The sequence below is a fragment of the Pithys albifrons genome, chromosome Z (genome assembly GCF_047495875.1).
Source record: "Pithys albifrons albifrons isolate INPA30051 chromosome Z, PitAlb_v1, whole genome shotgun sequence".
Classification (NCBI taxonomy): domain Eukaryota; kingdom Metazoa; phylum Chordata; class Aves; order Passeriformes; family Thamnophilidae; genus Pithys; species Pithys albifrons.
This window is the reverse complement of record NC_092497.1, coordinates 13,045,591-13,068,543: the sequence shown is the minus strand read 5'-3', so window position 1 is coordinate 13,068,543 and position 22,953 is coordinate 13,045,591. Positions and strand designations below refer to the sequence as shown.

The 22,953-nt window shown below is 39.8% G+C and overlaps 2 protein-coding genes and 4 long non-coding RNA genes across 9 annotated transcripts in view; 4 read left to right on the top strand and 2 right to left on the bottom strand.

The window, feature by feature from the left end:
• Positions 1-1,165: 1,165 nt before the first annotated feature.
• On the bottom strand, positions 1,166-3,310 carry LOC139685113 (uncharacterized). Its single transcript, XR_011700037.1, has 2 exons — positions 3,223-3,310; positions 1,166-1,989 (listed from the first exon to the last, which is right to left on the bottom strand). It is a non-coding gene; the product is annotated as an uncharacterized lncRNA (long non-coding RNA).
• A 685-nt stretch (positions 3,311-3,995) lies between these two features.
• LOC139685115 (uncharacterized) lies at positions 3,996-6,195 on the bottom strand. The gene is made up of 3 exons (XR_011700039.1): positions 6,079-6,195; positions 5,040-5,150; positions 3,996-4,127 (listed from the first exon to the last, which is right to left on the bottom strand). It is a non-coding gene; the product is annotated as an uncharacterized lncRNA (long non-coding RNA).
• Positions 6,196-6,735: 540 nt separating this feature from the next.
• LOC139685116 (uncharacterized) lies at positions 6,736-8,835 on the top strand. Its single transcript, XR_011700040.1, has 3 exons — positions 6,736-6,752; positions 7,681-7,791; positions 8,704-8,835. It is a non-coding gene; the product is annotated as an uncharacterized lncRNA (long non-coding RNA).
• Positions 8,836-9,520: 685 nt separating this feature from the next.
• Positions 9,521-11,665, top strand: LOC139685114 (uncharacterized). The gene is made up of 2 exons (XR_011700038.1): positions 9,521-9,608; positions 10,842-11,665. It is a non-coding gene; the product is annotated as an uncharacterized lncRNA (long non-coding RNA).
• Positions 11,666-15,532: 3,867 nt separating this feature from the next.
• LOC139684682 (uncharacterized PE-PGRS family protein PE_PGRS10-like) lies at positions 15,533-16,651 on the top strand. The gene has a single exon (XM_071580844.1). It carries the CDS (start codon positions 15,533-15,535, stop codon positions 16,649-16,651), a length of 1,119 nt encoding a protein of 372 aa, XP_071436945.1.
• The window catches only part of LOC139685110 (ciliogenesis and planar polarity effector 1-like), a 28,107-nt gene continuing 21,155 nt past the window's right edge, over positions 16,002-22,953 (top strand). For 2 of the 4 annotated variants that reach the window (XM_071581727.1, XM_071581729.1), the window contains exons 1-9: positions 16,002-16,052; positions 16,603-16,755; positions 17,575-17,710; positions 17,892-18,011; positions 18,885-19,114; positions 19,455-19,561; positions 21,275-21,431; positions 22,215-22,318; positions 22,464-22,646. In XM_071581727.1, coding sequence (XP_071437828.1) covers positions 16,675-16,755; positions 17,575-17,710; positions 17,892-18,011; positions 18,885-19,114; positions 19,455-19,561; positions 21,275-21,431; positions 22,215-22,318; positions 22,464-22,646 — 1,118 coding nt within the window. In that variant the 5' untranslated portion in view covers positions 16,002-16,052; positions 16,603-16,674. Of the gene's footprint in view, positions 16,470-16,602; positions 16,756-17,574; positions 17,711-17,891; positions 18,012-18,884; positions 19,122-19,454; positions 19,562-21,274; positions 21,432-22,214; positions 22,319-22,463; positions 22,647-22,953 lie in introns of those variants that run through there. The other 2 variants (XM_071581728.1, XM_071581730.1) reach the window with 2 other exon arrangements.

Here is a 22,953-nt window from a genome sequence, read left to right as displayed (position 1 = left end):
CTCTCCAATAAAAAATGTTGGAAAACTGGCAAAAATAGGTAATGAGGTTGAGGTACTCAACATTTTTGCCTCACTCTTCAATGGAAACTTCCCACGCTCCTCAAATGGATGGACAGCAGGATGGGGACTGGGGGAGCAAAGTCCCTCCCACTGTAAGAAATTAGGTTCATGACCATCTGAGGAATCTGTATGTGCCTAAGTCTATGGGACCCCATGAAATGCATCCAAGTCCTGAGGAAACTGGCTGTAGTTCCCAAACCACTCTTCATATTTGAAAAGTCAGGGCAGTCAAAAAAAAGGAAAAGGGAAACATTGAACCCGTTTTTAAAAAAGGCAGAAAGGATGATTCTGGAAACTACTGACCTGTCAGCCTCCCCTCTGCATCTGAGAAGCTGATGCAACAGATCCTCCTGGGAGCTGTGCTAAGGCACAGGGAGGACAGGGAGGTGATTCAGGACAGCCAGCACAGCTTCACCAAGGGCAAGTCGTGCCTGAGCAAGCCAGTGGCCTTCTATGATGGGGTGACTGCATCAGTGGACACGGGAAGGGCTACAGGTTCATCTGTACTTCTGTAAAGCCTTTCACACAGACCCTCACAACATCCTTCTCTCGAAATTAGCCAGAGATGGATTTGATGGGTGGGGTGTTAGACGGATAAGAAAGTCGTTGGATGTTGCACCCAGAGGGTAGTGGTCAATGTCTCAGAGTCCCAATGGACATCAGTGACAAGTGGTGCCCCTCAGGGGTCTGTGTTGGGACTAGTGTTAATACTTCAATGATGACAAGGACAAAAGGACTGAGTGCATCCTCAGCAAAGCTGAGGAGAGTGGTGCAGTTGACATACCTGAAGGATGAGATGCCACCCAGAGGGACCTGAACTACCTCATGAACTGGGCCATAAGAATCTTGTGCAGTTCACAAGACCAGGTGCAAGGTGCTGCGCCTCGGTTGGGGTACCCCTGGTACCAACACAGGCTGGGGATGAACAGATTGAGAGCAGGATTTGGGGGTGCTGGTGGGTGAGAGGCTGGACATGACCTGGCCATGAAAGCCAAACGTGTCCTGGGCTGCATCAAAAGGAGCATAGTCAGAAGGTCAAGTGAGGGGATTTCAGGAAGATACACAATTTGGTGTTTGTGTGCATGTAATGAAAGTAGACAGAAGGCACTTTTTGACTTCTTTATTTAACAGATACAACACATCATTATAATGAAATAGGGAAAATAATTTGATGGGCTTTTAATACTGTTCTTTCACTATCAATACAAATTAGACTGCCAATATCTGCAACTTCATCCCAAACACTCTGTTTAAAGAGACAGGCTGTATTTGAAGTGATAGTTATGAAATGATTATCTTTGTTATTGCAGTTATGACTGCATCATTACTCCTTGGTATGATCACATTTACAACCTGACTCATCTACATGCCCTTTTATCATCATTTTGTCTCCTGCAGTTGTCATTTCTTGTTCTGATAATTCTAGAACAGCTATCGAGTAGATTTTGCATCCAGATTTTCCCTATTACTTCAAGTAAAAAAAGAAAATGTTTTCCAAATATTTTTTATCCCCAAGGCAAAGATCACAAAATGTATTTTCAACAGTATAAAAAAAGCTTTCTTTTGCTAAAAAACTGGTAATAGTAAAAGCAACTCTCATTTGTTACATTTACATTCTACACTTTGTAGATACCTTTAGAATAGCATGAATACAGGCCACGTAAGTAATAACTGCAGCAGGAGAAACAACTTTCTCATGATTTTTTTTCAGAGATTCAGTTCAGACATCTGAATTTTTATTTCAGTGCTTCTATTACTTGCACTGACATTTCTGGTCTTGCATTAGTCACTCAGTGAAGCCGTTCTAGCTTAGCCTGTAGAGATTTGAAATTCCCAATAGTTGTTTGCACCGTTAGTGTTGGGCTCATAGACTGAAGTTCAACCAGGTAGCAGCTGACAGCATCCAGGCAAACATTTGTGAATCGCCGCCTGTAAAGAAAACACAGAGTAATAACCAGCTCCTTTTTGTTCCTGTATACTAGAATTCATCTGAAATAGGAAGTGAGCATTCTTTGAGTTTTAATAGAATAACATGTCAGCAAGGTATCTGTTGGCTACTTTTAGGTTTTTAACTATTTATTAGACAAAGCGATTTTTGAAATCTAATGCTTATGATTAAGGCATAATGGGAAAATAAATGAACCCTTACTATTTATCTGATAGTAAATATAAACTATAAAACACAATACAGTTAATATCAATGTGAAATACTTTAATATTTAGATACTACTTTAGACATGAATACAGTTAATGTGTAAGTTATTTAGCTAGCAGTTAAAATAAATTAAATAAAATCACTATTTAGGTATTCATATCTAAGTAGATATCAAAAGTAGACAACATTCCCTATCACAGTATTTAAATCAGCCACCCATAAAAGACCGATAAAGGTCTATCAAAGATAGAGGCAAACTGTATGTGAAGAAGGGACATTTGCACGTGTATTTTCAAAAGAATCAGAAACATTTACATTTAGAAGAGTTATCAAGACTTTGCCTAGTTCTGCGTATTATTTTTGAGACAAGACAGCTCAGACTGAAGTTGACATAGTTTATTCAAAGGAAAATTGTCAAAGCCAGAGATGATATGCAGGCAACTTATTCAAGTACTTAGCTATTTCTTCCACTGGAAACATTTTCTAGTATTACACCCACATTTTTGCATGGTGTGAACTAAGCTCAATTTTAGTCTTGGACACTGATTCATCATCAATGTCTTAAAAACAATCTGGGAAGTTCTATCCCAATGTTAAGCCTTCTGTCTTCCACGTTTACTCAGAGCTTCTAGAATTTCAACATGAAAAAGTTCACTGTGTCATTCAAAAAATGCCTGATTCTCATTTTGCCCCCACTTTTCCCACATTGCCTCAAATTTTTCCATACTACTCCTTGAGGTATGTTGCCAAAAGTTACAAAATAATACTCTCGATTCCTCATGGATCTTCAGTGAAGAAAATTACCTTTGTTGTAGCAGTTTGTATGGAGAACCCTACATGTTTCCATCAAATGGTTTTGAATAAAGGGTGTCAGTAATCACTGCTAGGAATGAAATACTAAATTCACCCAAAATAAAAGAAGAAAAGATTTGGGGATTGCTGAAATGCAGTATTTTAGGGTATTTCATATATTTCAGTTTCTATTAGGATACAGTTGCCCTTCTTACCTCATAGCTACTCTGCTTGGATCCTGTACATATCCTGATAGTAATACATGAATACATTCTAAGAGGTGTAACGGCTTTTTCATTCTGTTCCAATACAGGTCCTTAGAAAACAAAATCAAAATATTAAGGACAAAAATACAATGAAGGTAAGGAAAAAAATCCTGTCTGGTGTGTACACAAATTGCCAGCTATGGTCATTATTTATTCATAGTATAAAAAATGTAAGGTAAATAGGAATTCTATCTTAATCTACATTAAATCTGTATTTTTACTTAAGTTCTAAAACATACAGGAATTTAGCTTAGGTTTCCGTTACCAAGCAGTCTGTAAAGTAACAGATTATAGGAAGTTCTGAACTCCTAGGAGTCTGGGTCAAAAGAAGCAAATCAATTCTCTCTGTTTACTGCATCAAAGGTTCAGACAAGATGCAGTAATACAACAAAATTTAATTGTTATTAGGAAACAAACAAAATTAATATATTCAATAGGTGCTCTTCCTTCTGCAACATAAGAATTCTTATTCTATTTCATCCTAAATCAGCTCTAGGTGAAGTAAAAGAACTAACAAATTTCCTTATGCTCTAGGATTGAAATGAGTAAAACCAGCGGGGGGAAAACACAGATTTTAAGAGTCTTTGAGCAAAGAAAGCAAAACTATGAACATGGTATTTTAGTATATCCCACCTTACATTGCTTTATGTTTCCCACTAAAGACAGACCTTGTTAGGAGTTGAAAGCAGAAATTTTATTCTGTGCTGTTCTCCTTACCCGTGCTTTAAACAGCTGGTCATACACTTCAAGCAGCCTTGGCAATGGCACTCCAATTTCTTGCATAGTGTATGTAACAAAACCTACATCCCAGTTCAAAGTGCAGACCTGTTGTTCTAGAAACTGCACTAAAAAGTCTGGAGAACAAAAATAAGGAAATATTTAGATTCCAAGTTGTTAGTGGGAGTCTAGCAAAGAAAGGCATTTAAAAGTCATTTAGTCAAGGTTAATTTTTCTTTCTTCCACACAATTGGTGCCGTTCTCCTGTGAAGCACACGGAATGAGTTCCCCAGTCTACACTGAGCGAAGGCCAGACAAAACGTAACTACCTCCAAAGATGGTATTAGACTGTCAGCAAGGCATGGCAGGGATTACTAAGTATTTTGTTATAGTTTTGCCATGCAACTATGCTGTCAAGAAAAAGTCATGAATTTTTTTTTGTTTCAGCACAAAACACATAGAGTCATTACATTTGCTAGAATAGCCAGCAGCACTGCTGGAGCTTTTATCATGTTTACGGATCACTAAAAATTAACAATATATTTCAACACTAAATGTTCATACTGAATGTTGTTGCACAATAGTTTAGTATTATAAAAGAAGATTTAGTGCTGAACAACAGATTTTCTAGGTTTTTATATAATACTAAGTTGTCAAAACATGAGCATCTCAAAAGCAGAAAGAAACCCCAAAAAGGATCCAGAAATCTCCTGAATTCTGTTTTCAGAATCTGCTCCTTCAGACAGCAGCTGATGGTTCCAGAGACAACAGATAAATGTGGTTGCCTGAAATCTTATTATATATAAAAATACACATTTTTACTTTGTACTTTGATAGAAACAAACTTTGCTGCTTTCTAAAACGGGATCTGCACGGCCATCCAAAAGCAAGTGCTGCTGCAATCTAAACTTCATTCACTTCCTGTTTCTTTTAGGATTAAAAAAAAAAGAGGCATTTCTTGGTTTAAAACTTTGTTAAGAGGCTACCAAGAAGGCTGAGACCCACTCATGTCACATATACTTATTTAGCATGCAGGCTAAACAACTTGCCTAAAGGGAAGTAACGAGGTGTGCCAGCATATATCTTTCCAAGCAATGCCAATTTCAAACACAGTGCTTGCATTCTGTCAGCGGCGTTCAGAGATACACTGTCGTTCAATTCTGAAAGCGAAAAGAAAACATTCAGAGAGAACCTCGGAAAAAAAGTTCCACATTTCTACTAAACAACACTGAGGTATTTAAATTTACATAAATAATGCAGCAAAATCAATTATCAATGCAAAATCAGCACATAGAAGTAAAACCACAACTTTTTCTGGTGTTCATGCACGTGCATTCACAGACTTTCATGTTTCCTTGAATTTCCATGCCAATCTACTTAAACACAGCCAAACAAAAACACATCCCAAAACGAACCCACTACCACACAGCTTTTCCCTCAAATCCCTATCAGTGTTGTTTGCACAACGACAAACACAAGCCCAAAATATCCAAGGGGGGGAAAAAACCCAAGAAGAGAGAGTGAATTACGAACTCATGGCAAAGGATCGTCACAGCTGAGTGGCTGAGCTTGCACAGTTGTGCCTACTACTGTTTCTGTAAAAATGGACAGAACCCTGCCAGTTCCACTCCTGTCAACATTATAAATGCAGAATTTTTTGAAGATTCTTTAGTTTTTATAATGAGACATTTACTTACATTGTAACATTTAATTTACATTTAACATTTTTATTATAATTTCCTAATGGTGGAATCTTCAGACAGAATTTCAGGGGTATTCTGAAGTCAGATGTAATGGCATCGTGGGATGAAATAATTTTTTAATGTTATCTGGAATGTGATTATTCAAGACATATGTGCAATATGCTCGAATGTATATGTAAAATATCACTTTTCTGTCCTTTAGGCACACAAACCAGAAGTAATAAAATGAACTAATTGTTAACTACACTTAAGAAATATATTACAGAATAGCCCAGAAAAGATGCATCTCACTTGGACAGCACAACAGTAGCAGCACACTCGCTCTTGAAAGCCAGAACTGGATCATTTTCCTAAAGTTCTAGCTTGTACCAGTTTTAAGACCTACCTTTTTCAATGATTTCTCGCCAGAGAGTTTGCACCAAGATAGGATCAGAATGACCTGCACAGTGTATGATTGCAAGCTTGCACTCCGAGAGCTTGAAAGGGTCAGCAAATTCTCCATATAGCTGGAAGGAAAATTACCAGGCTTTACACTTAATGGAAGCTAATTTTAAAGGAAATTCTGTAAGTCAGTTATGCTTTGATTTGTGAGGTAGACCTTAGACTAGTAAAGATGCAACTTAAGTAACTGTTGTCAATGACTAAAGTTTTTTTTTGCTGTGTTTAGTCTCACTTCTTAAATATAATCCCAAATTTTATATGAACTTAAAGTTAAAACTGTTAATTTTTCAACAATTTAACAAAAAAAATAAGAAATCTAAGAGACTTCATAAAGGAGACAAAGTTGTAAAAGAAATGAAAGCCCTGAAGACTGAAAGACTGTCAAAGCACAGAAAATGACAGTGTGAGGTAACAGACATGTTGAGACCAGAAATGCCAAACTATCTACTTCTTTTGCTAGTCAGCATAGGATCATTCTTTAAAAAACCTTTTTCCCTCCAAAATGTGATAAACTGAACTTTAACACAGGGAAACTTCAATCACCTTGGTTATATCCAAATTAAGTTGCATCTGATCCTATCTTGGTGCAAACTCTCTGGCGAGAAATCATTGAAAAAGGTAGGTCTTAAAACTGGTACAAGCTAGAACTTTAGGAAAATGATCCAGTTCTGGCTTTCAAGAGCGAGTGTGCTGCTACTGTTGTGCTGTCCAAGTGAGATGCATCTTTTCTGGGCTATTCTGTAATATATTTCTTAAGTGTAGTTAACAATTAGTTCATTTTATTACTTCTGGTTTGTGTGCCTAAAGGACAGAAAAGTGATATTTTACATATACATTCGAGCATATTGCACATATGTCTTGAATAATCACATTCCAGATAACATTAAAAAATTATTTCATCCCACGATGCCATTACATCTGACTTCAGAATACCCCTGAAATTCTGTCTGAAGATTCCACCATTAGGAAATTATAATAAAAATGTTAAATGTAAATTAAATGTTACAATGTAAGTAAATGTCTCATTATAAAAACTAAAGAATCTTCAAAAAATTCTGCATTTATAATGTTGACAGGAGTGGAACTGGCAGGGTTCTGTCCATTTTTACAGAAACAGTAGTAGGCACAACTGTGCAAGCTCAGCCACTCAGCTGTGACGATCCTTTGCCATGAGTTCGTAATTCACTCTCTCTTCTTGGGTTTTTTCCCCCCCTTGGATATTTTGGGCTTGTGTTTGTCGTTGTGCAAACAACACTGATAGGGATTTGAGGGAAAAGCTGTGTGGTAGTGGGTTCGTTTTGGGATGTGTTTTTGTTTGGCTGTGTTTAAGTAGATTGGCATGGAAATTCAAGGAAACATGAAAGTCTGTGAATGCACGTGCATGAACACCAGAAAAAGTTGTGGTTTTACTTCTATGTGCTGATTTTGCATTGATAATTGATTTTGCTGCATTATTTATGTAAATTTAAATACCTCAGTGTTGTTTAGTAGAAATGTGGAACTTTTTTTCCGAGGTTCTCTCTGAATGTTTTCTTTTCGCTTTCAGAATTGAACGACAGTGTATCTCTGAACGCCGCTGACAGAATGCAAGCACTGTGTTTGAAATTGGCATTGCTTGGAAAGATATATGCTGGCACACCTCGTTACTTCCCTTTAGGCAAGTTGTTTAGCCTGCATGCTAAATAAGTATATGTGACATGAGTGGGTCTCAGCCTTCTTGGTAGCCTCTTAACAAAGTTTTAAACCAAGAAATGCCTCTTTTTTTTTTAATCCTAAAAGAAACAGGAAGTGAATGAAGTTTAGATTGCAGCAGCACTTGCTTTTGGATGGCCGTGCAGATCCCGTTTTAGAAAGCAGCAAAGTTTGTTTCTATCAAAGTACAAAGTAAAAATGTGTATTTTTATATATAATAAGATTTCAGGCAACCACATTTATCTGTTGTCTCTGGAACCATCAGCTGCTGTCTGAAGGAGCAGATTCTGAAAACAGAATTCAGGAGATTTCTGGATCCTTTTTGGGGTTTCTTTCTGCTTTTGAGATGCTCATGTTTTGACAACTTAGTATTATATAAAAACCTAGAAAATCTGTTGTTCAGCACTAAATCTTCTTTTATAATACTAAACTATTGTGCAACAACATTCAGTATGAACATTTAGTGTTGAAATATATTGTTAATTTTTAGTGATCCGTAAACATGATAAAAGCTCCAGCAGTGCTGCTGGCTATTCTAGCAAATGTAATGACTCTATGTGTTTTGTGCTGAAACAAAAAAAAATTCATGACTTTTTCTTGACAGCATAGTTGCATGGCAAAACTATAACAAAATACTTAGTAATCCCTGCCATGCCTTGCTGACAGTCTAATACCATCTTTGGAGGTAGTTACGTTTTGTCTGGCCTTCGCTCAGTGTAGACTGGGGAACTCATTCCGTGTGCTTCACAGGAGAACGGCACCAATTGTGTGGAAGAAAGAAAAATTAACCTTGACTAAATGACTTTTAAATGCCTTTCTTTGCTAGACTCCCACTAACAACTTGGAATCTAAATATTTCCTTATTTTTGTTCTCCAGACTTTTTAGTGCAGTTTCTAGAACAACAGGTCTGCACTTTGAACTGGGATGTAGGTTTTGTTACATACACTATGCAAGAAATTGGAGTGCCATTGCCAAGGCTGCTTGAAGTGTATGACCAGCTGTTTAAAGCACGGGTAAGGAGAACAGCACAGAATAAAATTTCTGCTTTCAACTCCTAACAAGGTCTGTCTTTAGTGGGAAACATAAAGCAATGTAAGGTGGGATATACTAAAATACCATGTTCATAGTTTTGCTTTCTTTGCTCAAAGACTCTTAAAATCTGTGTTTTCCCCCCGCTGGTTTTACTCATTTCAATCCTAGAGCATAAGGAAATTTGTTAGTTCTTTTACTTCACCTAGAGCTGATTTAGGATGAAATAGAATAAGAATTCTTATGTTGCAGAAGGAAGAGCACCTATTGAATATATTAATTTTGTTTGTTTCCTAATAACAATTAAATTTTGTTGTATTACTGCATCTTGTCTGAACCTTTGATGCAGTAAACAGAGAGAATTGATTTGCTTCTTTTGACCCAGACTCCTAGGAGTTCAGAACTTCCTATAATCTGTTACTTTACAGACTGCTTGGTAACGGAAACCTAAGCTAAATTCCTGTATGTTTTAGAACTTAAGTAAAAATACAGATTTAATGTAGATTAAGATAGAATTCCTATTTACCTTACATTTTTTATACTATGAATAAATAATGACCATAGCTGGCAATTTGTGTACACACCAGACAGGATTTTTTTCCTTACCTTCATTGTATTTTTGTCCTTAATATTTTGATTTTGTTTTCTAAGGACCTGTATTGGAACAGAATGAAAAAGCCGTTACACCTCTTAGAATGTATTCATGTATTACTATCAGGATATGTACAGGATCCAAGCAGAGTAGCTATGAGGTAAGAAGGGCAACTGTATCCTAATAGAAACTGAAATATATGAAATACCCTAAAATACTGCATTTCAGCAATCCCCAAATCTTTTCTTCTTTTATTTTGGGTGAATTTAGTATTTCATTCCTAGCAGTGATTACTGACACCCTTTATTCAAAACCATTTGATGGAAACATGTAGGGTTCTCCATACAAACTGCTACAACAAAGGTAATTTTCTTCACTGAAGATCCATGAGGAATCGAGAGTATTATTTTGTAACTTTTGGCAACATACCTCAAGGAGTAGTATGGAAAAATTTGAGGCAATGTGGGAAAAGTGGGGGCAAAATGAGAATCAGGCATTTTTTGAATGACACAGTGAACTTTTTCATGTTGAAATTCTAGAAGCTCTGAGTAAACGTGGAAGACAGAAGGCTTAACATTGGGATAGAACTTCCCAGATTGTTTTTAAGACATTGATGATGAATCAGTGTCCAAGACTAAAATTGAGCTTAGTTCACACCATGCAAAAATGTGGGTGTAATACTAGAAAATGTTTCCAGTGGAAGAAATAGCTAAGTACTTGAATAAGTTGCCTGCATATCATCTCTGGCTTTGACAATTTTCCTTTGAATAAACTATGTCAACTTCAGTCTGAGCTGTCTTGTCTCAAAAATAATACGCAGAACTAGGCAAAGTCTTGATAACTCTTCTAAATGTAAATGTTTCTGATTCTTTTGAAAATACACGTGCAAATGTCCCTTCTTCACATACAGTTTGCCTCTATCTTTGATAGACCTTTATCGGTCTTTTATGGGTGGCTGATTTAAATACTGTGATAGGGAATGTTGTCTACTTTTGATATCTACTTAGATATGAATACCTAAATAGTGATTTTATTTAATTTATTTTAACTGCTAGCTAAATAACTTACACATTAACTGTATTCATGTCTAAAGTAGTATCTAAATATTAAAGTATTTCACATTGATATTAACTGTATTGTGTTTTATAGTTTATATTTACTATCAGATAAATAGTAAGGGTTCATTTATTTTCCCATTATGCCTTAATCATAAGCATTAGATTTCAAAAATCGCTTTGTCTAATAAATAGTTAAAAACCTAAAAGTAGCCAACAGATACCTTGCTGACATGTTATTCTATTAAAACTCAAAGAATGCTCACTTCCTATTTCAGATGAATTCTAGTATACAGGAACAAAAAGGAGCTGGTTATTACTCTGTGTTTTCTTTACAGGCGGCGATTCACAAATGTTTGCCTGGATGCTGTCAGCTGCTACCTGGTTGAACTTCAGTCTATGAGCCCAACACTAACGGTGCAAACAACTATTGGGAATTTCAAATCTCTACAGGCTAAGCTAGAACGGCTTCACTGAGTGACTAATGCAAGACCAGAAATGTCAGTGCAAGTAATAGAAGCACTGAAATAAAAATTCAGATGTCTGAACTGAATCTCTGAAAAAAAATCATGAGAAAGTTGTTTCTCCTGCTGCAGTTATTACTTACGTGGCCTGTATTCATGCTATTCTAAAGGTATCTACAAAGTGTAGAATGTAAATGTAACAAATGAGAGTTGCTTTTACTATTACCAGTTTTTTAGCAAAAGAAAGCTTTTTTTATACTGTTGAAAATACATTTTGTGATCTTTGCCTTGGGGATAAAAAATATTTGGAAAACATTTTCTTTTTTTACTTGAAGTAATAGGGAAAATCTGGATGCAAAATCTACTCGATAGCTGTTCTAGAATTATCAGAACAAGAAATGACAACTGCAGGAGACAAAATGATGATAAAAGGGCATGTAGATGAGTCAGGTTGTAAATGTGATCATACCAAGGAGTAATGATGCAGTCATAACTGCAATAACAAAGATAATCATTTCATAACTATCACTTCAAATACAGCCTGTCTCTTTAAACAGAGTGTTTGGGATGAAGTTGCAGATATTGGCAGTCTAATTTGTATTGATAGTGAAAGAACAGTATTAAAAGCCCATCAAATTATTTTCCCTATTTCATTATAATGATGTGTTGTATCTGTTAAATAAAGAAGTCAAAAAGTGCCTTCTGTCTACTTTCATTACATGCACACAAACACCAAATTGTGTATCTTCCTGAAATCCCCTCACTTGACCTTCTGACTATGCTCCTTTTGATGCAGCCCAGGACACGTTTGGCTTTCATGGCCAGGTCATGTCCAGCCTCTCACCCACCAGCACCCCCAAATCCTGCTCTCAATCTGTTCATCCCCAGCCTGTGTTGGTACCAGGGGTACCCCAACCGAGGCGCAGCACCTTGCACCTGGTCTTGTGAACTGCACAAGATTCTTATGGCCCAGTTCATGAGGTAGTTCAGGTCCCTCTGGGTGGCATCTCATCCTTCAGGTATGTCAACTGCACCACTCTCCTCAGCTTTGCTGAGGATGCACTCAGTCCTTTTGTCCTTGTCATCATTGAAGTATTAACACTAGTCCCAACACAGACCCCTGAGGGGCACCACTTGTCACTGATGTCCATTGGGACTCTGAGACATTGACCACTACCCTCTGGGTGCAACATCCAACGACTTTCTTATCCGTCTAACACCCCACCCATCAAATCCATCTCTGGCTAATTTCGAGAGAAGGATGTTGTGAGGGTCTGTGTGAAAGGCTTTACAGAAGTACAGATGAACCTGTAGCCCTTCCCGTGTCCACTGATGCAGTCACCCCATCATAGAAGGCCACTGGCTTGCTCAGGCACGACTTGCCCTTGGTGAAGCTGTGCTGGCTGTCCTGAATCACCTCCCTGTCCTCCCTGTGCCTTAGCACAGCTCCCAGGAGGATCTGTTGCATCAGCTTCTCAGATGCAGAGGGGAGGCTGACAGGTCAGTAGTTTCCAGAATCATCCTTTCTGCCTTTTTTAAAAACGGGTTCAATGTTTCCCTTTTCCTTTTTTTTGACTGCCCTGACTTTTCAAATATGAAGAGTGGTTTGGGAACTACAGCCAGTTTCCTCAGGACTTGGATGCATTTCATGGGGTCCCATAGACTTAGGCACATACAGATTCCTCAGATGGTCATGAACCTAATTTCTTACAGTGGGAGGGACTTTGCTCCCCCAGTCCCCATCCTGCTGTCCATCCATTTGAGGAGCGTGGGAAGTTTCCATTGAAGAGTGAGGCAAAAATGTTGAGTACCTCAACCTCATTACCTATTTTTGCCAGTTTTCCAACATTTTTTATTGGAGAGTACACCACCTTTGACCTTACTTTTCTGGTACACATAACCTGTAGAAGATCCTCCTGTTACCATTTATGTCACTTGCCAGGTTCAGTTCCAGCTTCTCCTTGGCCTTCCTCGCCTCATCCCTACACAACCAGACATCTCTGTACTCTCCCCATCTCACCTATCCTCCCTTTCACTGTGCATTTGCTTCTTTCCCTTTAGTCCCACCAGCAATTCCCTGCTCTGCCATGGTGATACCTTGCCTTCCTTGCCCAATTGCTTTTGGGAGTGCTCGGTCTTGTGCTTTATGGAAGACAAAAAATCCATTAGGAGTGGGTGGTTTTACTCTCTTGACCTCAGGGTTATGGGCTCAGCATGCTTCCACTGCTCCATTCTGCTCTCCCCATCCTTCCAGAGGACATGGGACCCCCAGCAAAGGGCCTTGTGTCCAGACAAGGGGAATGAAAAGTGCTGGAAAATCACTCTGCTCCTCACATGCTAAGTGAATTGCTCTACAATGCCTTTACTAGCAGATCTGATTACTCTAAAATTTTGCTTAAAGTACATTTCTTTCTACTAGTTACAATCTGATGATTTTAAGCCAAAGAATGCATTCAGTGAAGTAATATATAAATTCAAATACATCTGCTTTTTACCTTTAAAAATAAAGGTGAAATATTAGTATTAGCTTTTCTCCTTTGTCAGTGTTAAAATCACCTTACAAAGTATTTAAACAGAGAAAATCCTGTGTGTCCTGGGAAAAAGATTTAGATATGTCCATATGAAATATTCTATCTTTACATATTATAAGGTATTTTCTGCTAACAGCTATGTTTCATAATAAGGAAACATTTATGTTGGTCCTGTTACTGCAGTTCTCTTCACACAAACGACGTCCAAAGTCTTAACTCATGTATTTAATTAAATTTCAATGTTTTCATGAATGTATGTTGTGTTAAGCAATATCCTGTAGTCCATTAAGTAGATTTCTGTTCTCAGATATGGAGAAATAACAGAAGAGTTGAAAACAGGCACAAGTCACAGACTTAAGGTTCAACACTTCTTTTTTTCTTTCTAGTTAACAGAACAAGGATGCCTCTAACAACATTACAACTTTATCAAAGAGAGTATTTCAAAGTATATCACAAGTTACCTCTGACAGTTTTCAGATGACAGCGAGTAATTGCAACGTAGACGTTACCTTTTGTTTTCATAACACTTGCTCTGCTCTCAGATGGAGAAAGGGTAGGCTCTGTTTTCCCAGTTTAGATTAGGAGATGTGGAAAACAGATCAGCGGAGAGGGATGTGCTAATGCAGTAGATGAAATAAATGGTGACAATTACAGGGAAGTAAATAGCATTAATGTGAACCATTTCTCATTGTCAATATGATCAACAACTGTATCCTTACTTTTATGGGACTGTTTTCCTTCTGTGTCAGTGTTACAAATTCCCAGTCAAGACTGTGATTAAGGAAAGGTAATGGAAGGCAGAAGCAAGAGACAGTTTGGAAGAACAGCTGTTCTAAGGGATTCAAGCACATTTCTTGGAGGTGATGGAACAAAGTGCCTGTCTGCTCACACAACTTGTATTTCACTTTGTTGTGGTTTAGTCCCAGCTGGCAAGTAACTATTGCTCACTCCCACACCCCCCACTCTTTTTAGGATCACAGAATGGTTTTGGTTGGAAGTGACCCTAAAGTCAACTCTCCTGCCATGGGCAGAGGCATTTCAACTAGACCAGGTTTCTCAAACCCCATCCAACCTGTCCTTGAATGCTTTCAGGGATGGGGCACCCACAACTCCTCTGGGTAAGCTATGCAGTGCCTCCCCATCCCCAAAGTAAAGAATTTCTTCCTAACATCTAATCAACCTCTTCTGTAAAACCGTTCCGCCTTATTCCATTACTACATACCTTGTAAACAGTCCCGTTCTCTCTTTTTTACAAGCCGCTCTTGAGTACTGAAGGGCCACAAGGTATCCCCAGCTCTCTCAGACTGCCCCATCCTTCTGATGATCGCTGCCCTTCCGGGGCTCAGCGTTCTAGTGGGGTCTCACTGGGGCAGACCAGAGGCACAGAGCCACCTGTGCCGTCCCGCCGGCCGCCCGGGATGCAGACCGGGATGCGGCTGGCTGTCCGGGATGCGGCTGGCTGTCCGGGATGCTAATGGCTTTCAGGGCTGTGGCTGGCTGTCCGGGATGCGGCTGGCTGTCCGGGATGCTAGTGGCTTTCAGGGCTGTGGCTGGCTGTCCGGGATGCGGCTGGCTGTCCGGGATGCTAATGGCTTTCAGGGCTGTGGCTGGCTGTCCGGGATGCGGCTGGCTGTCCGGGATGCTAGTGGCTTTCAGGGCTGTGGCTGGCTGTCCGGGATGCGGCTGGCTGTCCGGGATGCGGCTGGCTGTCCGGGATGCTAGTGGCTTTCAGGGCTGTGGCTGGCTGTCCGGGATGCAGCTGGCTGAGCGGGATGCGACTGGCTGTCCGGGATGCGGCTGGCTGTCCGGGATACGGCTGGCTTTCAGCGTTGCGGGCGAGACTCCCCCTCGGGTTGCCAAGCCGGCGGGCTAAGAAGCGGAGGTAGCGAACAGCCTCACGCTGAGCCGGGCTCGGGAAGGCAGAGGAAGATCCATCCTTGAGCAGTGGGACTCTTCGACCCTTCCGACCCTCGCGCGGGGACCTTCCCTCGCTCCGGGGGCCGGGCAGGGCGGTGCTGGGGCGATGTTGGAGAGATGCTGGGGCGGTACTGGGGAGATGCTGGGACGGTACTTGGGAGATGCTGGGACGGTGCTGGGGAAATGGGTGAGTGGGGCGGTGCTGGGGCGGTGCTGGGACGATGCTGGGGCGGTGCTGGGACGATGCTGGGGCGGTGCTGGGGCGGTGCTGGGGAGACGTTGGGGCGGTGCTGGGCGGTGCCGGGGCGGTGCCGGGGCGATGCCGGGGCGATGCCGGGGCGGTGCTGGGGAGGTGTTGGGGCGGTGCTGGGGGCGGTGCTGGGCGGTGCCGGGGCGGTGCCGGGGCGATGCCGGGGCGATGCCGGGGCGGTGCTGGGGAGGTGTTGGGGCGGTGCTGGGGGCGGTGCTAGGGCGGTGCTGGGCGATGCCGGGGCGGTGCTGGGCGATGTGGGGGCTGTGCTGGGCGGTGCCGGGGCGGTGCCGGGGAGATGTTGGGGCGGTGCCGGGACGGGGCTGCGGCTGCGCCCTGCTCTGGCCCAGCCCTGGTCCGGCCCCGGCGGCTGCGGCAGCGCGGGAGGTTGGTGGGACTGGCGTTGGGGCCGGCACTGGGGCTCGGCTGGGGCTCAGCTGGGGCTGGCGAGACCGGGTCGGGGTCCCGCATCACCGAGACCCGGATTGCGGCGAGCGGGCCCCGGGTTGTTTGCGCAGCCGGTCCGTGTGCCGCCGAGCAGCCCGCCCAGCGCCGGCCCCGCACGGACGCGGTGGGGCCCCCGGGCCGCCCTCGCGGCCCAGGCCGCTCCCAGCGGTTCGTGCTCCGGCCCCGCAGCGCGCTCTGCCTCGCTCTGTGTGTTCAGGGTGCCTGGCACTGTGCTTGGCCTCGCGGCTGCTCCCCTCTCCCAGCCCCTAGCGGGGCAATCCCGTGGCTCCTGCCGGCCTCACGCCCATGTCCCGGGCGCTCCCGGGCGGTCCGGTTTGGCAATAGATCCATATAGGGGTGAGCATGAACCAGCGCCGTCCGTGCCCAGCGGGAGCGACCCCGGGCAGAGCTCACCTCTGCATTGTCCCCCTCCGCCCACCGCTCCTGACAGACCTCTCGGCCTTTCTTCTGTTTGTTTCTTAATTTCTAGAGATTCTCTAGGGCTGTGTGAAAGAACCGCTGTTTGCTGTGCTGTATGATGGTTACGTAGGGTTCAACGAGAATGGAGGTTAAGCTGGATGTGCTCATCTCTACGTCCATCAAGCAAAGAAAACCGTGGCCTCCCATCGCGTGGGTTGGACAGGTAAGTGTAATGGACTTCTATTTGAATAAACTTCTGTGAAGAGTAAGGCTCTTAGTTATATAATAGTTTGCAATTACACTTAGTTGAGGAGGATGTGGGTAAAAAAAAGCCTCAGGAAGTGATGTAAACGCATCTCAAGAGTTACTAAAATAAATGGCTTGGATTTTTATCTTCTTGACATGAGGCTGGAGATTCAGGATTTCTCAGAGAAACAACGCAGAGCCTTTTTGTTTTCCTTCACAAAAGCTGTCCCTTATACGAGATTGTTGTTTTGATGGTTCTAGTTTTTCATATCCTTTTTTTACAGTACATGGTGGGAAACATGAACACCCCCCCAAAAGCGCATCCTGCATTTGTTGAAAGACAGGCCTTCTTAGACTTTTTTGATAAAATGAGTAATTTTTTTCTTGTCTTTTATTGGAATTTAAGTAGGTAGTAATTTAAGGGCAATACTTTTTTTCTGTTGGAATCACTGACAAATATCTCAATAAATTAAACACTACAAGACAAGATAGCTAGTGTCCAATTTTTGTCATTTTTTAGCAAGCTGAGTTCCTGAGTTACTGTGATAATAACTGTAAAATTAGTTTGGTAGTTCGAAACCTGTGAACCAAACTGATTGTCACCATAGGTTGATGCTAAATATGTTGTGCTGTGAAGCAGATATGGCAAAGATTGAAGTTAGAGTTGTAATTGCAGTTCTTAACATACTATTTTTATTACTGTTTTTTCCTTAACTTTTTTATCTGTGCATTATTTTGTAGGCTTGTGTAGAAAATACTTTTTAAAAACTTAAATGCTTTTCAATTCTTTTAACAGGAAAAAGAGACTGTTTTTCTTCTAGATGGTAAACATATAAATGAAATTAACCTGGCATCAGGGAAGACAAGGAAGAAAATCCCTCAGCTTCAGTCATTGTTGAAAAATGTGGTTGTCTTAACAACATCAGGAAACGGTTAAGTATAGTATCTTATGTGTTGGAAGTTCGTGTTATGTTGTTTGTAACAGTCTAGAAGGGCAGAATATCTAAATGATCTGCCCATTTACTGGCAGTTTTAGAACTGTAGCTGAGATGGAAGTAATGTAAGTACTTCACAATAATATCCTTTAAAACTTTTCTCCCCCAATCAACACAGCTGCTTGGTTGGCAGGAATACTTACAACAGGAGAGCTGTTTCTTTGGAATAAAGATCAGGACTGCTTGAAAATTGTGCCAGCAATCGAAGAGTCTAGGAAAGTAGTGGCAGCAGCACAAGGTAGGTTTTTTCAATCAAGCCTGTGAAAAATTGAGTACAGAGAAAGTTACTTGGATTTCCTTTAGTCTTATTTCATGAGTAAAACTATATTCTCACATTGCTTTGCATTTGTGTAATTTGTATGCTAGCTAAACTTTGGGAAATGTCCTTTTAGTTATTTGAATGGTGCAGGTATTTCCATTTAATAATCCCCTGTAAGTAGCAATTAATTTTCAAATACTATAAGTGTACTTTTTAATGGTCAGTTTGTAACTGTAGGTAGGTATTCCTGACTAGGTTGTCAGTACTCTCGAGCAGATGTACATCTGATATAAACAGTATATGGGCAACTGGAAGCTTGTTCTCTAAGTGGGACTTTATGACAAATGCCAGCTGAAGAGAATAAATAAAGGCATGTATTTGCAAACTTAAGTATCAAATCATCATGCATTGGATAATATCACTGATATCAGTTTGTAAAATGAAGTATTGTCCAGCAATTCTGTAATTTCAGGGAAGATCAGTAGTGCATTTAGTATCTAAAAGTAATACATAGTTGAGTAGTTACAAATTTATTGCTACTTTTCATGAAAGGTGGATTTCAAGAAAGACAGTCTCAGGAAACATGGTTGATGGTTGAGTCTGGTGGGAAAGATAATTCGTAAGATGCATAAAAATTGACATCCCATCTGACATTCTTGCTGCCCAAGGTCTGCCATCATTGGTGAAGCTGGAAATGAAAGATACTTAAGGTGGCAGCTTGGATTTCTTGATATAGACAAGAAAAGAAATTTCCTTTCTCTATTCATTTTAATTCTGTATCTAACAATGGAACAGAAACTATCCTGCCATGTTGTATTGTTTGTTGTTTTTTGTTTGTTTTTTTTTCCCCAGAGTGTTTAATGAGGTTGTACTTGTATGTATCTGGAGATGGCAGAAAGGCACTATTAACTACTCCTACAGCATGTGTCTTCTTGTGGGAGAGCACAGAACATGGAAATACATCCTCTTACAAACACTCTTCTTCTGGCCGTTGGACGCAAATTTTACCTGATGAATCCGTCATGTTGCCTTCTACTGAAGCAAAAGAAATTGGAGTGCATGCTGCTTTCATACAAAATGAGGTACAAAGTAAGGCTAAAACAATAATTTTATTTCTTAATTAAATTAGAGAAGCAGAAGCTACAGTGAATTTTGAGAGCAATGTGTGCCTCTTTGGTATCACGTGCAAACTTAGTCGTTCAGCTCGTGTTACCTTTAATGACAACGTAAGAACAGCCATAGTGAATCAGATCATAGTTTATCTGGTCCATTAATACTCTTGGCAGCCCTTATATTTCTGAATGACAACATTATGTTATTTAATCTGAATTGTGATAGCTATTGATTTAAATATATAATTAAAGAGAAAATTGTGTGTAACAAGCTTTTGGGGTTTTGATTCTGTTCTTTTTTTTTCCACAGATACTGGGTGATTGCTGTTTTTGCACATTTGTATTTTACTCTGGAGAGTGTTTGGTGCTCACATTTTTGATTCTTCGGTGGCATGAAAATACCTTTAAACATGTTAGGTAAGTTCAAAGATACCTGAAGTTACCATAACTTCAGGAGCATTGCGATTATTCTTTAGAGCTGGGATTCAGAGCTGCAACTGAACACATTTATGGGGATGTCCACTTAGCCTGTGGTTACAGGTACTTACTTGTGTTTACTCGGGTAAGTTCATAGCATGCCCTCTGTCAGTTTGAAGCCATTCTCCCCTGTCCTATCACTGCATGATCCTTTTAAAATAATAGCATTTATTTACATGCTCCATATTTCATTATTAGTTTACACCTAAATAAAACTGAGTGCATTTATCATTCCATGTGGGTGGCTGTGTATACATACACACATCTGTGCACACATGTGTTTTACTGCCAGAGTTTTTTGCATCATGCTAATAGAATGTCTTCTTCTTGTTTATAGTGCTTATGTATCTTACATTTTCTGTATTTCCTGTACATTCAGCCATGAATGCCCTGAATACCTCTTCCTCTTCTTTATTACACAGATTTGTCTATTTTATTTGTTTTCTATACCCCTTTTCATCTCTTCAGCTTGACTATGAAAGAGCAGGCATGTGTCTGTCTGTCTGGGTTGGGACCACGTACTGAAATATGTGGATACAACCACTTAAAAATGCAATTGAGCAATAATCTGAAGCACAGATTATTCCTATTGCTAAGAGAGATACGCAAATCTATGAGTTTAAACAGAAGTGTCTTCTGCAGGTATCATTTGAATAACTTGCTAAAATTTTGCCCTGCACTTCACATGGTACAACTACATTTGTTATATAATGCCCTTTTGATACTGACTTACTAATGATGTCCTTCTTGAGCTAATCTTCACTCAGTTTGTCAGTAGCATGGTAATGCCTTTCTGGTTATATAAAAACCAAAATAGAGCATAATGTGCTCTGTGTAGAAATGCCTAATATATCCAGATATATATATATCTATATATCTATATATGGATATATATACACATGTATATGTGTATATTTTTTTTTTTTTTACACAGACACAATAGCAATTGCAGCCTGAATTCAAAACCACATTTCTCAGACATGTTACTCATATCTATTATGCTAACTCATGCTCAATTTCATTATTTACTATTGTTTTTTCTGTGTTAATGCGCTTTTTTATCTGTCTGTTAGGTAGCAGGCTTCTAAATGGAATCTTGTGTCTTTTTGGATCTTTGTAGGATCACAGAACAGTTTGGGTTGGAAGGGACTTGTAAAGCTCATTTATCCCAACCCCACAGCCATGGGCAGGGACACCTTCTAGGCCAGGTTGGTGGAAGCCTGACCCAGCCCAGCCTTGAACACTTCCAGTAATGGGGCATCCCCAGCTGCTGTGCTCACAGCAGCCTACTGTTTATTTTCTAGTTCTGAGTATTCCTGCGTTGGATAGTGTTGCAAGGTCGGAGGAAGCTGTTCCTTGCTAAAATGCAACTGCCTTAATTATGTCATGCGTCATCTATATTTATTTGCATGTTCTATACTTACAGCCCAAGTTCCTGTCCTATAAAAATTATTCCCTGTGATCAGAAATAATGTTTAAACTTGTGCAAGTGCAAAATAGTTTTTCATTTGTAACACACTTCAAAACAAAAAGGGTGTTTATTGTTCCTGCTCTATATGGTTTTGTCGTGCATGTTTTTTTACTGTAATGAATAATGCTATTCAGCATAATGGAGCAACCTCTTGGTTTTCTTGTCTTTTTGTTGGTATTCAGTTCTTTGCCATACCAGATCCAGTGGGTACAGCAGACTTGTTCTCTTGTTAATTTGGTTCCTCAGTGTGTGTCTGTAAAGTCACGAGGAGCTTTGCTGTGTGCGTTTGCAAGAGATGGCCTTCTGCTTGCAGTAGCTGTCAACCAAACTGACCCAAAGGTATATGAATGATAGTGCTCATTTAAGCTAAAAGTTCAGTTTGAATGAAGTGGTAACAGGGATTTAAAAACACACTTTTAGGATGATTTGTCAGCATTCATAGAGATACATGGGATTATATTCACAGTGATATCCATAGCTAAAATATTCTGCTACAAATTGTAGTGTTTTGAATGTGGTGTTCAGTTAGAAGTCCGTGTAAGCTCCTCTGTCATTTCTAGTCTTCAATAATAAGGAAGTTAATTTCAGTTACTGCATTGTATCTGCAGAGATTTGTGATGATTTTCATTCAAGCCTCAGCCTACCATGTATTGGAGGTTACGTTTGCACTTCATAATGTTATTGCTTCTAACAACTCAGATCAAATCCTAATGTGTACTTTTAAGTGCTCATGGTGGGAAGGATTATGGACCAGCTTATTTGGTGTACCAGGCTGGGATGATGCAATTCTTCAAAACCCCAGTTGTTAATTGCTAATAAGACTAAAGAAGAGTGATCTTATATTGAGAGTTTCAGCAAAAGTTATGTTAACAAGAATATCAAATTATATATTGAATATACAATAGTTCTTAATTGTTTTTCAAATTTGTAATTAAGTATAAAATTTAATAAATACTATAATAGTCATAAACACTGAAGGGCAATGTCACTTTCATGTGTAATAATATTTCTGTTACATCAAGTGAAATGAATGTTAACAATAGACTTTTTTGTTCCCTTACCATAGTGACATTTTGATACCAACATTTATGTATGTCTTTGCATTTATTTTTTTCTTTCTAGGCCACTCAGGTTTTGTTTTTAAACACGTTGAATTTTGTAACTGTTTCGGGTAGCCTTAAGGGTTGTAGTAGCAAGAGCAACATGGTCCCATCCAAGTTAATCAGGTCAGTAATTGATGCTGTTTCTGCTGCTCTTGTGGATTATTTTTAGTTTTCTGTTGTGGTTTGGTTGGTTGTTTTATAACTTTTCTAACCTTCTGATGTAGAAATTTGACAGAGAAAAAAATATTTTTTTACCTGTCCGATTTAGATCTTACTGGGTTGGTGATATGAGTTGGACTCCTGATAGCCTTTTCTTGGCTTGCATGTTAAAACGTGGATCTTTGATTTTATTGACATGCATGGGTGAATTGCTGACCTTAATTGCATCTGGCTGCTCTGTAGAATTTGGACCAGCACAGTTTATTCCATTTCATCCACTTATAACATACAGGTAAAAGGATTTGAATGTCTATATGTTTTTGTCTTATGGTCTTATCTTACTTTCTATCATGTATAGTATAATTTTACATAAAAGTAATCTTTCAAATTCACTCTTTTTCTTGTCTTCCCAATATCTGTTTCTCATTCATAGTTCTCTTTTATTTCTTATAATGGGTTTGTCGTGATGAAAATTGGCATTGTGACCATGTAAGTATACATCAATGATTTGCTCTTCTAGAAGTGTTTGATTGTATTAATAATTAAAAATAGCATGCTTTTATGATGTAAGAAGAAATTAATCTTATGGAAGTACTAAA